Raw genomic sequence first — 12,985 nt, forward strand, 5'->3', positions numbered from 1 at the left:
TCATTGAATTCTTGACAGCAGAAGGTGTCACCCCAAAGGAAATTCATAAGAGAATGAAAGCAGTTTATGGTGCGTATGTTGATGTGAGTACTGTGTGCCATTGGGCAAGTAAGTTTAAAGATGTTGAGGCGGGAACATCTGACCTGCGTGACAAACAAAGAGTTGGACGTCCTGTGACAGCAACCACTGAGTTTCACATTCAAAATGTAGACAGACTGATTCAGGACGATCGTCATATCACTCGGAGAGAAACTGCAAGCACAATCGGCATTTAACAAGAACGTGAGGGTCACATTATTGCTTTGCTTGGCTATCGGAAGATCTGTGCACAATGGGTACCCCAGATGCTGACTCCTGAAATGAAAGCACACAGACTTGAAATTTTCCAGGAACTCCTCTCGCATTACAAGAATGAAGACGTACAGTACTCACATCAACACAATCACCATTAACTGCTTTCATTCTGTGATGAATCTCCTTTGGTGTGACACCTTCTGCTGTCAAGAAATCAATGACTGCACATTGCTTAAATCGCATTGACCAACTGTCTGCGCAGGGTTCCATACTTTTCACTGTAACAACACAACCATTCAATGCTAAGGCTTGCCGCCAACTGGAGCTGTAGAGAAAATGCTACTGAACAAGCCAGTACCTGCCACATACCAATGCTCCCAACTGTTGAAGAGTTACGAAGGTAGAGGCATTACTTTTCACTCAACCCTCATCCAACTATGATAATAGTAATGATCTTTCAATAGTAATTTAGTATCATTACTGAAACACAATCAAATGCTTTTGGTTTTTACCTCTCAGAAAATTTCCCCTCTCTTTAGTTTCTTACAGCAAAATAATGGAGACATGTCTCTTCTGACAGACCACACAGTTTCTTACATATCAGTTCTTTGTGTAGTAACAAGTAAGTCAAGAAGTTGAGGAGAAGCGCAGTAAATATCTCTGTTAGGGCAATAACCTTTATTCATAAAGGTTTCACCAGTGTCACTATGATCAGAATTAAGTGTGGCATTTCTTGATACATTTTGTCAAATTCTGTTCCTTTTCCTTCATATATGTCGCCTTCCTAATGCATCCAATTTTTGTGAAATATATTTACATCTCTTCTCATGTGCAAAAGCTTTTTTAATTCGGTGTTGGAGTATTCAGTAAAGACTAAATACAGTTTAGCTTCAGCTAAGGATGGTTCACACAGAATTATCAGAAAAAGTTGAGGTGCTTTTTCATATCTGTGTGTATATACAGGGTGTTACAAAAAGGTACGGCCAAACTTTCAGGAAACATTCCTCACACACAAAGAAAGAAAATATGTTATGTGGACATGTGTCAAGAAACGCTTACTTTCCATATTAGAGCTCATTTTATTACTTCTCTTCAAATCACATTAATCATGCAATGGAAATACACAGCAACAGAACGTACCAGCACGACTTCAAACACTTTGTTACAGGAAATGTTCAAAATGTCCTCCGTTAGCGAGGATACATGCATCCACCCTCCGTCGCATGGAATCCCTGATGCACTGATGCAGCCCTGGAGAATGGCGTATTGTATCACAGCCGTCCACAATACGAGCACAAAGAGTCTCTACATTTGGTACCCGGGTTGCGTAGACAAGAGCTTTCAAATGCCCCCATAAATGAAAGTCAAGAGGGTTGAGGTCAGGAGAGCGTGGAGGCCATGGAATTGGTCCACCTCTACCAATCCATCGGTCACCGAATCTGTTGTTGAGAAGCGTACGAACACTTCGACTGAAATGTGCAGGAGCTCCATCGTGCATGAACCACATGTTGTGTCGTACTTGTAAAGGCAGATGTTCTAGCAGCACAGGTAGAGTATCCCGTATGATTTCATGATAACTTGCTCCATTGAGCGTAGGTGGAAGAACATGGAGCCCAACCAAGACATCACCAACAATGCCTGCCCAAACGTTCACAGAAAATCTGTGTTGATGACGTGATTGCACAATTGCGTGCGGATTCTCGTCAGCCCACACATGTTGATTGTGAAAATTTACAATTTGATCACGTTGGAATGAAGTCTCATCCATAAAGAGAACATTTGCACTGAAATGAGGATTGACACATTGTTGGATGAACCATTCGCAGAAGTGTACCCGTGGAGGCCAATCAGCTGCTGATAGTGCCTGCACACGCTGTACATGGTACGGAAACAACTGGTACTCACGTAGCACTCTCCAAACTTGACGTGGTCAACGTTACCTTGTACAGCAGCAACTTCTCTGACGCTGACATTAGGGTTATCGTCAACTGCACGAAGAATTGCCTCGTTCATTGCAGGTGTCCTCGTCGTTCTAGGTCTTCCCCAGTCGCGAGTCATAGGCTGGAATGTTCCGTGCTCCCTAAGACGCCGATCAATTGCTTCAGACGTCTTCCTGTAGGGACACCCTTGTTCTGGAAATCTGTCTCGATACAAATGTACCGCGCCACGGCTATTGCCCCGTGCTAATCCATACATCAAATGGGCATCTGCCAACTCCGCATTTGTAAACATTGCACTGACTGCAAAACCACGTTTGTGATGAACACTAACCTGTTGATGCTACGTAATGATGTGCTTGATGCTAGTACTGTAGAGCAATGAGTTTCATGTCAACACAAGCACCGAAGTCAACATTACCTTTCTTCAATTGGGCCAACTGGCGGTGAATCGAGGAAGTACAGTACATGCTGACGAAACTAAAATGAGCTCTAACATGGAAATTAAGTGTTTCCGGACACATGTCCACATAACATCTTTTCTTTATTTGTGTGTGAGGAATGTTTCCTGAAAGTTTGACCATACCTTTTTGTAACACCCTGTATATCAAGTCATTGCCAAAGCACTGATCCACATGAGGCACGAGATCATCCACACAATTGTTCACTAGATGAACAAAAAGAATTTCCTATCAACAAAAATCTTGGAGAAATTGGGTAGAGCACAGCAGATATATTTATTTTATACCAATGATGAGCACTTGCCAAACTGTCAGCTGACAAACTGTGGTCACTTAAAAGAGTCTCCAATGACGTAACGTCACATTCATCATCATTTTCTGAGCTGCTAAATTCAGTGTCAAACCCACGTTCATTATTGCTATCGATTTTCAAATGCACTGTCAAAACAAAAATAAAGGACAGAGGCTGAGAGTGTGTATATACACTATGTGATCGAAAGTATCCCCAGACACCTGGCTGAAAATGACTTACAAGTTCATGGCGCCCTCCATCAGTAATGCTGGAATTCAATATGGTGTTGGCCCGCCCTTAGCCTTGATGACAGCTTCCATTCTCGCAGGCATACATTCAATCAGGTGCTGGAAGGTTTCTTGGGGAAAGGCAGCCCATTCTTCACGGAGTGCTGCACTAAGGAGAGGTATCGATGTCGGACGGTGAGGCCTGGCACGAAGTCGGCATTCCAAAACATCCCAAAGGTGTTCTATAGGATTCAGGTCAGGACTCTGAGCAGGCCAGTCAATTACAGGGATACTATCATCGTGGAAACCAATCTGCCACAGGCTGTGCATTATGAACACATGCTCTATCACGTTGGAAGATGCAATCGCCGTCCCCGAATTGCTCTCCAACAGTGGGAAGCAAGAAGGTGCTTAAAACATCAATGTAGGCCTGTGCTTTGATAGTGCCATGCATAACAACAAGGGGTGCACGCCCCCTCCAAGAAAAACATGACCACACCGTAACACCACTGCCTCCGAATTTTACTGTTAGCACTACACATGCTGGCAGATGACGTTCACTGGGCATTCGCCATACCTGCACCCTGCCATCGGATCGCCACATTGTGTACCGTGATTTGTCACTCCACACAATGTTCTTCCACCGTTCAATCGTCCAACGCTCATGCACCTTCCACGAAGTGAGGTGTCATTTGGCATTTACCGGCGTGATGTGTAGCTTATGAGCAGCCACTCGACCATAAAATCCAAGTCTTCTCAACTCCCACCTAATTGTCATAGAACTTTCAGTGGACCCTGAAGCAGTTTGGAATTCCTGTGTGATGGTCTGGACAGATGTCTGCCTATTACACATTACGACCAACCATCTTCAAATGTCTGCAGTCTCTGTCAGTCAACAGACAAGGTTGGCCTGTACACTTTTGTGCTGTACATGTCCCTCCATGTTTCCACTTCACTATCACGTTGGAAATAGTGGACCTAGGGATGTTTAGGAGTGTGTTAATCTCACGTACAAACATATGACAAAAGTGACACCCAATCACCTGATCACGTTCGAAGTCTGTATGTTCCATGGAGTGCCCCATTCTGCTCTTTCACAATGTTTAAAGACTACTGAGGTCGCAGATATGGAGTACCTGGCAGTAGGTAGCAGCATATGAAAAATGTTTGTTTTTGGGGGTGTCCGGTTACTTTTGATCACATAGAGTATTACAAAAGTTTTATTTTACGGGTTGTTCTTAAGCTGTCCAAGAAAACGCAGGATTCTTACAGTTTATGCCAAAAACTTTATGTTACGTGGTTAAGAAAGCTGACTGGCAGATGATATGAGCAGAGTTGAGGTTACCAATAGCACAAGTCTTCATTTTTGTTTCCCCATTATCCACAATCAGGGTGGGTTGGGACTTTTAAGGTACTTATCCACTTCCACCTGTCTTCCACAATTCTTCTTCTTAGTCTTCTGCAGCTGTTTTGGTCCCATCCACATTCCTTGTTCTTAAACTGGTCTGTAGTGAGTCAATCAATCTTGCTACAAGTCTTGCCCTCAAATTTGGCATCCATCATTTGTTTTGATATTCCTCCGTCTTCCATTCGCTTTACATGTACAAACCATTTTAACCTGTTCTTCTCAAATCTATCATTCAGCTTTTCTACACCAATTTTGTTCATAATATCCTCGTTTCTAACTCTCTCTCTCCTAAGTTTCCGTAACATGCTTCTTAGGTATGTCATTCCACTGGGTTGGATTCTACTCTTTTTTAGTCGTTGTCCAGGTCTCTGATGCATATGTCAATATGCGTATAAAGTATATCTTGTCCATTACTTCCTCCCTTACCCAGACTAAGCTCAGTTACTGATAAAATGGGTTGCTCTGTTGTACCCTTGATTCCAAACCATGCCCACTGTGATGGTAGATAACTTCTGCCTCGATTTTTGCATCCATCATTTTCACATTTCCTAGATATTAAAAGTTATCCATAATTTCTGCCAGCAGCAGCTCCAAGCCCAGGGCCTCACCTTCCAAATGGTGAAGAAAGAGGAGGAGGAGGAGGAGGAGGAGGAGGAGGAGTAACAACCTCATTAAAAATGCTCGAGTCCATCTGGCACTCCATCTGGTAGTAAAATGTAAGGGGACCTTGTCGGAGTAATAGATGAAGAAAGTCGATCCATGTCCAACATTCCTCCACCGCATGCCAATATCTACATTTGGTAGTGACAGCTACATTTGGTGTCAAAATAGCGGGCGTCATCTGTACAGTACGACGTTCAAGCCCACCACCTGCATTACTGTCACGAAATGTGGTGAGTGTTGACCAATTTTTCTTTTTGAGTGTTGGACGTTCACTTTCTTTGCGTTGTCAGGGTAAGTGTTAGTGTGTTTGGGGCAGTAAGATTTTTTTCTTTCTTTCTTTTCCTTTTTTTGTGGCATTTAATTACTTGGGTATTGGGTTGAGTATGATGTTTTATTTATCTCCTCCTAAAATGTAGGATGAGATACTGAGATGTAGGAAGTCAGTTTACTTTTGTAGGTAACTGTTTTGTTTCTGTGGGATTTTATAGGTTGAAATGGGACTAAATGGGAACGAAAGCAACACAATGGTAGAGACAGGGATGCAAGGTGTGTCGGAATCAAGAAATGGAACAGATATTATTGGAGAAGGTAGCACAATTAACAGCAGACAATATGCAGTTGAGAAGTGAATTAACATCTAGTAGTGAGCGGGAAACCGCATCTGATCAGTCGTTGTTGCCTAGGGTACCGCAGCAGGAGACTGATGCAGCTTCCGCGAGTTTGATTATTCCGTTTCCTGGCAAAGCATCTGATGGTGTGCATTCGTTTTTGGAGGCCTTGGAAACTGTAGCTGTGATTTATGGTTGGTCTGATGAACAGTTGTTACTTGTAGCCAAGTTTAGGTTAACAGGTGAAGTGAAGACATATGTAAGGTGTTCTCAGGCCTTAAGGAAGGCAGGGTAGTTTAAGCAGTTGAAGGAGGGGCTTTTACAGAGGTAGAAGAAACTGAATAGCGCTTGGTACTTTAGGGAGAGGTTGAGTACAATGAGAAAGAGACAGCGGGAGACGGTAGAGAAAGTTGTGGACAGAATAAGAGAAATTAACGAGTATACTTACGAGTTGGGTCAGAGTGATGAAGCGAATGGTATTCTGTTGCAGGGGGCCGAGCAAAGGGCACTTGATGTGTTTTTGAGGGGGTTACTGGCGCATATGGTGCGGAAAGTGCGTGAAGGGACTCTGAAAGACTTGTATTCGGCCATTCAGCTGGTAATCCAATGTGAAGAAATAGATGTGGCAACGGGGGTTCGTGATAGACAGTGTTTACAGCTAGTATAAAATGTTATGAGTGTGGTCATAAGGGACACGTGCAGAGGCAATGTACCCAGTCACCGAGGAATAGAGGAAGGGGTGGAAATCAGCAGCGTGGAGGGTGGAGAACTGGAGTTAGTAGGAGTGGACAATCGTTAAACGGCAGAGGGGGCCTAAAACCCACCTAAGGGAGCTCCTGTACAATTTCAATGCTACAAATATGTATGCAGAGGTGGAATGTTCAGTGGTAGGATCCACAGGGACTAAAAAGTTTTACGATTTTGTTGGATACAGGAGTGCAAGTGTCAGTGGCTACTGAGAGTTTAATGGGACAAAGGAAGTTAGAACTACCACACAGGTTGCGTGGAGTGGGGGATAAGGAGGTAACACCTTTGGGGTCAGTGACAGTTGACTTTCGCACAGGGAAAGTCCGATTTGATGCATGCATGGAGGTAGCACCATGGGTAATCAAGGACTAAAACATGATCCTAGGAGTAGATTTCTTCCATCAACATCATGACAAAATTGACCTCGGACAACAAACTGTGGAACTTGGTGGAATGTTATTTCAGTTAGGGGAAAATGTTGTCAATGCAGAGCTGTCGCGAGGGGCGCTCAACGTAATGAACAAACCAATAGAGCCGCGTACATTATCATTAAGGCTTAATTCGCATGAGTGTGTGTCTAGTGGCACTGGGAAGTTGCTTTGGGTAAGTGTAGAGTCGAATCTACCTGTGGTTACGGTATGTGTTTTTGAACCATTGGAGGATAATGAAGTTTTGGATCCATTAGGTTGTTTTGTGAAATGTAGTATTGTATGCTTACAAGAGGGAAACGATGGGCGAGTAGATCCCTTGAACGTGGATAATTCTAGCACTGTAGATGCGAATTTGGGAAAAGGAGTTTTAGTAGTGAATTTGGATGTACCAGATGACGAAGACTTACGTTCGAGAGGTAGGCATAGCGATCAACCACTAAGTGCCGATAAAACTGCATTGCGTAGCTAATTTAAGCATTTGAAAGGAGGGGAAAAAAGAGCATATGGAAGAATTGTTGTGGGAATTTAAGGATTTGTTTTTTCCGCGAGGGCTGTTACCAGCAACTCCATTAGTGCAACACAGGATACCAACAGGGAATAAAGCACCTGTTTACCATAAACCACACAGAATATACGGTATTTGCAGCCGATTGTGGAGGATTTCGTTGATCAGCAGCTTGCGGACGGTATTATAGAACATAGTAATAGTTGCTGGGAAGCAGGCATTGTCATTGTGCCTAAGAAATCTATGGATGGAACTAAGAAATACAGGTTCTGTTGTGACTACAGATACCTCAATAATAAGACAGTAATGGATGCATACCCAATTCCAAACATATCGGAGATTTTGGATCACTTAGGTCAGTGCCAGTACTTTTCTACGATGGATTTGACAAGTGGTTATCATCAGTTAGAGGTGGCTCCAGTATTTGTATTTTTTTTTTTTTTTTTTTTTTTTTTTTTTTTGTTTTCTTGTTATGTATCATTGGGTTTGCATAGATTATTAGGCATTGTATTTTCATATATTGTATGTGTTTTCCAGTATTGTGAGCCTGTTGTGGGCAGCAGCATTTTGAAGGGGGAGGAAGGGTGATGGTGATCACTGTCCTCAGGCCACTGAAAAGAGAAGCGTTTAGAAAGTTGGTAGAACTAAAAACTGAGGAGGTATTGGTGATCTTGGCAGGTAACAGCCGGTATGCCGAGATGACAAGGGAGCAATTACGGAGCTGCCATAGAGGGAAATTAACGGTGCGTCCAGCCAGGCTGATAAGCACCAATCCGGACAAGTGCACAGTGCAGTTATTTTTAGCCAGGAGGAAGGAAATAGACTGTCCAAGGGACATCGTGGAGCCAAAATTGAATTTGCAACGGGTTGGGATGCATTGGATCTTCTCCAGCTACGAAAATTTGATAGTAGTAGCAAGTTGTTTTAAACAGGGAGTATTTGCAGAAGCGAAACATATAGAGCTCGAGGGGAGTGGAATTTTAATCAATGGAACTGCATGTAACATAATAGGACCAACCTTCCATCTGCTAACATCAATTTCAGGAGTCAAGCAATTGAATGTTACACAGCCGCGCAGCTGTACTGGCCAGAAGCAACTTTAGAGTTTGCCAAGGTAGAATCTGACCTTGTTAAATCAAACTCTGGGGTCAAGTTTGTTGAGATCCATAAACCAGTTCATTCCAGAGCAAGAGGGGTGCATATCAGCCGAATAGCTTGTGCAGCACGTTGCTCAATATAGGGAAAGGCAATGACAAGTAACGATTGTTTGAGCACCTCTGTGCCAAGTGCCATCGCAGCCTTAACTCTGTTGTGTGCTGTTTTAATTCTGATCAGGCGAGGAGCCAATTCCAAGAGGGAATCGACAGTAGTCCAAATCCCAGTGGATTGGATACCGAGGATGAAAGATGGATAGGTAAGAGGTTGATTGAGCATTAAGGGGAGTGGTCATCCAGTAAGGAATTTTTATGTTTTGTCTCATGTCATGTGTTTAAGAGAACTACACGACATCTAAGTTTTCTAATAGTAGTAGTACATACGTCGTAAGTACGTGCCAGCCCAAAGGAGTTTAAGAGTAGTTAGAGGTCGACTTGGGGAGCTGGTCTTTCCGAAGGGGGGAATAATGTAGCAGCACCACCGTTAAGATAGGAAAAGTTAGATTCAGTGCAATATTTCTGAGTGCACAAGTTACAGCCAGGCGCAGGCCTGTTGGCATAAGTTACGCTTACCAGCGGCTGCAAAGTGGAATGGAGACCACAGGGCCATAGAACCACTGAAAAGAGTAAATGCTGCGGTTCGCATGGTGCAAGTTACAGGCAGAAGGGGCCCACTGGCCTACCTAGGGGTTATGAGTACGTGACTTGGAAAGGTGCGTTAGCAAAACAGATGCGCACAGCCACGTGTAAATAGGTGCTGGTTTTCTAATGAGGGGATTCAAGTGTGGCAGCTCTCCTGGATGGCAGGGCGTGTCACACCACCAGCTACATGCTGCAGCGATGGGACGCCAGTGTTCAACACCATGGCGGGTCGCTCTAGTTTGACCCTCTGAGGCCAGCGCGGGGTCCGTAGCCAGCCAGCAGCGGGCTACTCGACGGCTCGCTACCACAGGCAGTGTTGTTGGCTCCCAACACATGCAACGGCATCCCGAGGAAAAGGCCGCTGAGTCGGCTGCCGGTGCAGCCTGTTGTTGTCAAAGCTCTGCAGCTTTACATGGCCGGCACACCGCAGTACACTGCATGGGTCGCTGAGGTAGCCTCCCGTGCCAAGCTGTTTGGCAGACAGCGAAGTTGCGACCTCGGCATCGCAGGACCCCGTGACGTAGATAGAGAGGAGCGTGGCACTGTAGCTGGGAATAATAAAACACTTGAAGATCACGGCCAAGTTTTAATACGACACATTGTGACAGTTTCCATCCATGTCCAACATTCCTCCACCGCACGCCAACATCTACATTTGGCAGTGGCAGCTACAACAGCAATTTAACGCTTTGCTTAAAAAAATTAACAATTCGGTGAAACTCTGAAGGAAACAGCACTAAATTCTATCAATTCACAAACTTTTATTGTATCTGAATAGGTTTGCAATAGAAGTTCTCATACCGTTATTCTTCAGAACCCATTACATGATTATGAACCGAAGTTATTATTTTATTTGGTTATGAGAAAGTAATGATTCACGAAGTGCATTGCAAATGAAAATTCGATAGCTGATCAAGTATTAGAATACTTGGGAAAACATTATTATCTTTCAATCAGCTTTAGAACAAGGTGGTAACATTCAAATGAAATGAGAAAGAAATTTTAACACAGTATTAAATGTCTAACAAATGAAACAAATCACATTAAAATGACTGCAGTTGTTATCGCAAAAACAATTATAGTGGAAAGACCCATTTTGGAGATGGTACCAACAGATGGCATTGGATCGCAGCATGTGAGAAATTTCGAGAATTGGACTCAATTGTGATAGCGAACTTCATTTATATACTATTGCTGCTGTTGAGTGGTGAGCAGGCAGCAAATTTCGTCTTGCCAACCACGTGAATCTATAAAGCGTACTTTGGCTTTTTATGGGTATCTACCATGTTTAAACTGCAGTTGCCTGAATTCATTTGTACTCTGAATCAAACTGACTTCAAAATTGGCCAAATAATCTTCAATAGCATACTTTTCTGCAGGAGACACTAAAAGTGTAGACTGGGACCAGTGGCACACATGCATTTCATGCAGCAACGTTGTCAGGTGTCACCCTGAGATATGATGCAAACGATATGAGGCGTGTCAGCTGCTGGGTCTACACAGTTAATGAGAGAGCAGCGAGCAGACAATATGTTTTTACGTAAAAGACACTGTTAACATTCTCACATAAGTATAGAACTGAAATCCACAATGTCCCCCCCCCCTCCAAAAAAGGGGGGGGGGGAGTGGCAGAGGGGGCACATTGCGGATTTCGGTTCTATAATTTCACAGCTCCCCTTGTTGGGGAGGAGATGACGGTGATGATTAAAGAATGTGGTACCACAGATGACAGGCTAAACAAACGAGGCACGGAAGATAAAAATTAATGTACACAACTTATTTTTGTTTATTTTATTTCTCCTTGTATTTCCAAAACATAGACAACCAATTAACGGCATAAGTTTACAATAGTTGTTATGGTAAACTTTTAGGCAGATCCTCAAATCAGTAAAAGTTTGTAATTTTTTATTAGTCAATATGCGTTAAAAATAAATTTTCCTGTAGGAACCTCTTTAAAAAAAAGGGGGACAACAAAGAGTCTACATAACTAAAGTCTTACTGGTCTACATGTTTATGGCATTTACTGGACAAACTCTGAGAGAAGCTATTATGTGCATACTTTATAGAATGCAGGGAACTAACTGGACTATACTAAAATTAGAACAATGAGTTCCAAGTTTCAAGATTTACAATCTAGTTAATGTTGTCAGTTCCCTACACATTATTTTGACACTTTTGCAAGCAGTCAACACAGGTGTCGAGTACACATGTTGTTCCTGGCTGCTTGAACTCCAACCAGCAACAACAAAATCCGCACATGACACCTAAGAAGACAACTAGAGATGTTGTTTAAAAAAAATGAAAGAAAATAATAACATTAACCCTTTCAAGACACTGCCCAAGTTTCAATCTGGCACTACCTCACATAAACAACACGAATACAAAAACAAACATTTTCCAAACACACCGCTTACACATGAGGGCATAAAGAAAGGAAAGGTAGGGTCTAATTTTCCACATAAACGAGATCATTTGAGACAAACCACAAACTCAGATTGGGGAAGGAGAGAGAAGAAAAACGACCCAAGCTGTTTCCAAGGAAGTGATTTAGGCAAGTCATGGAAGTCCTAAATCTGGATGACCCAACAGAGATTTTAACTCATCCTTCTGAATACGAGTCTAGTGTCTCACAACTGCCCAACCATCCTTGGTAAGAGTACAGGGACAAATCATTTACCCTGTCGCCGAGAAACTCGCAGTATGTGCTATTTGCTAAGTAGGGACAAATGCAACCAAATAAAAGCAATAACATCTAGCACGATATAGCAAAACTCCAGTAACTATATTTATGTTTCCAGTTTTGTGTTGTTTAATACCCTCTGCACTTTTGTTGTTTCCTTTTTACAGTTGCTATCAAGCAAAATATTGATGGCTGTGCACACAATGGACCTCCACAATCATACTGGTGGCTTTTTAAAAAAAAAAAAAAAAAAACTTCTAGAAGATAAATTTATAGGCCTGTTTCTACTTACCGATTTTGTGAGAATAATTACGTTTTCCAGTCCAACAATTACAACAAGATATGGATAGTAATCACGACCACTCATGGACAGCGTCAGGCCAAAAGAGAAGCAAAGACCCACAGACATTAAGAGAGATGCCAAAACCTGGAAACATAAATAATCAGATGATGTACGAAAACTCCATAACTAGGAAAAAAATATGAACATAGTTGTCCATCTCCATATAAAAATAAAAGTATAACAAGCAAAGTACTGGGTGGGAAACTTGCCACTGTCCGAGTTCAGTTCTCATCATTCACCTGTTGTAACCGAAAGTTCATTACTCTAAAACTTATTTTTTCTGTTAGTCATTTTTTTCCCTAAATAATTTCATAGTCCTCTGTGGATACAGGATTTAAAGTGACTTTTCTTTGCATTCAGTTCTTGTACATCTTACCCTTTCTTTGTGGTTCACGAACTTTCTCGCTAAGAGAGAATCCTAAAAAGAATCCAATAGTTAGAAATTAAGTCATGTTTTCAAATTTGTGTGTTTCTTAGATCTGCTCCAATTTGGTTCTGTTTCACTTGATGGCAAACTGGTGTTCCTCTCCTGTCGTACTTAGAGGAACAGGCTGACAATTTCTAATGTTATCTCAACATCAAATAAACCATTG

At 42.4% G+C, this 12,985-nt stretch overlaps 1 protein-coding gene across 1 annotated transcript in view; it reads right to left on the minus strand.

Annotated features, from left to right (window-relative positions):
- LOC126236523 (sterol regulatory element-binding protein cleavage-activating protein) overlaps nt 1-12,985 on the minus strand; it is a 277,503-nt gene that overhangs the window by 185,742 nt on the left and 78,776 nt on the right. Inside the window, exon 8 of the mRNA XM_049945889.1 lies at nt 12,342-12,476. Within this exon, the coding sequence (XP_049801846.1) occupies nt 12,342-12,476 (135 nt within the window). The remainder of the gene's footprint in view (nt 1-12,341; nt 12,477-12,985) is intronic.

Source organism: Schistocerca nitens, chromosome 2, assembly GCF_023898315.1.
Source record: "Schistocerca nitens isolate TAMUIC-IGC-003100 chromosome 2, iqSchNite1.1, whole genome shotgun sequence".
NCBI lineage: Eukaryota > Metazoa > Arthropoda > Insecta > Orthoptera > Acrididae > Schistocerca > Schistocerca nitens.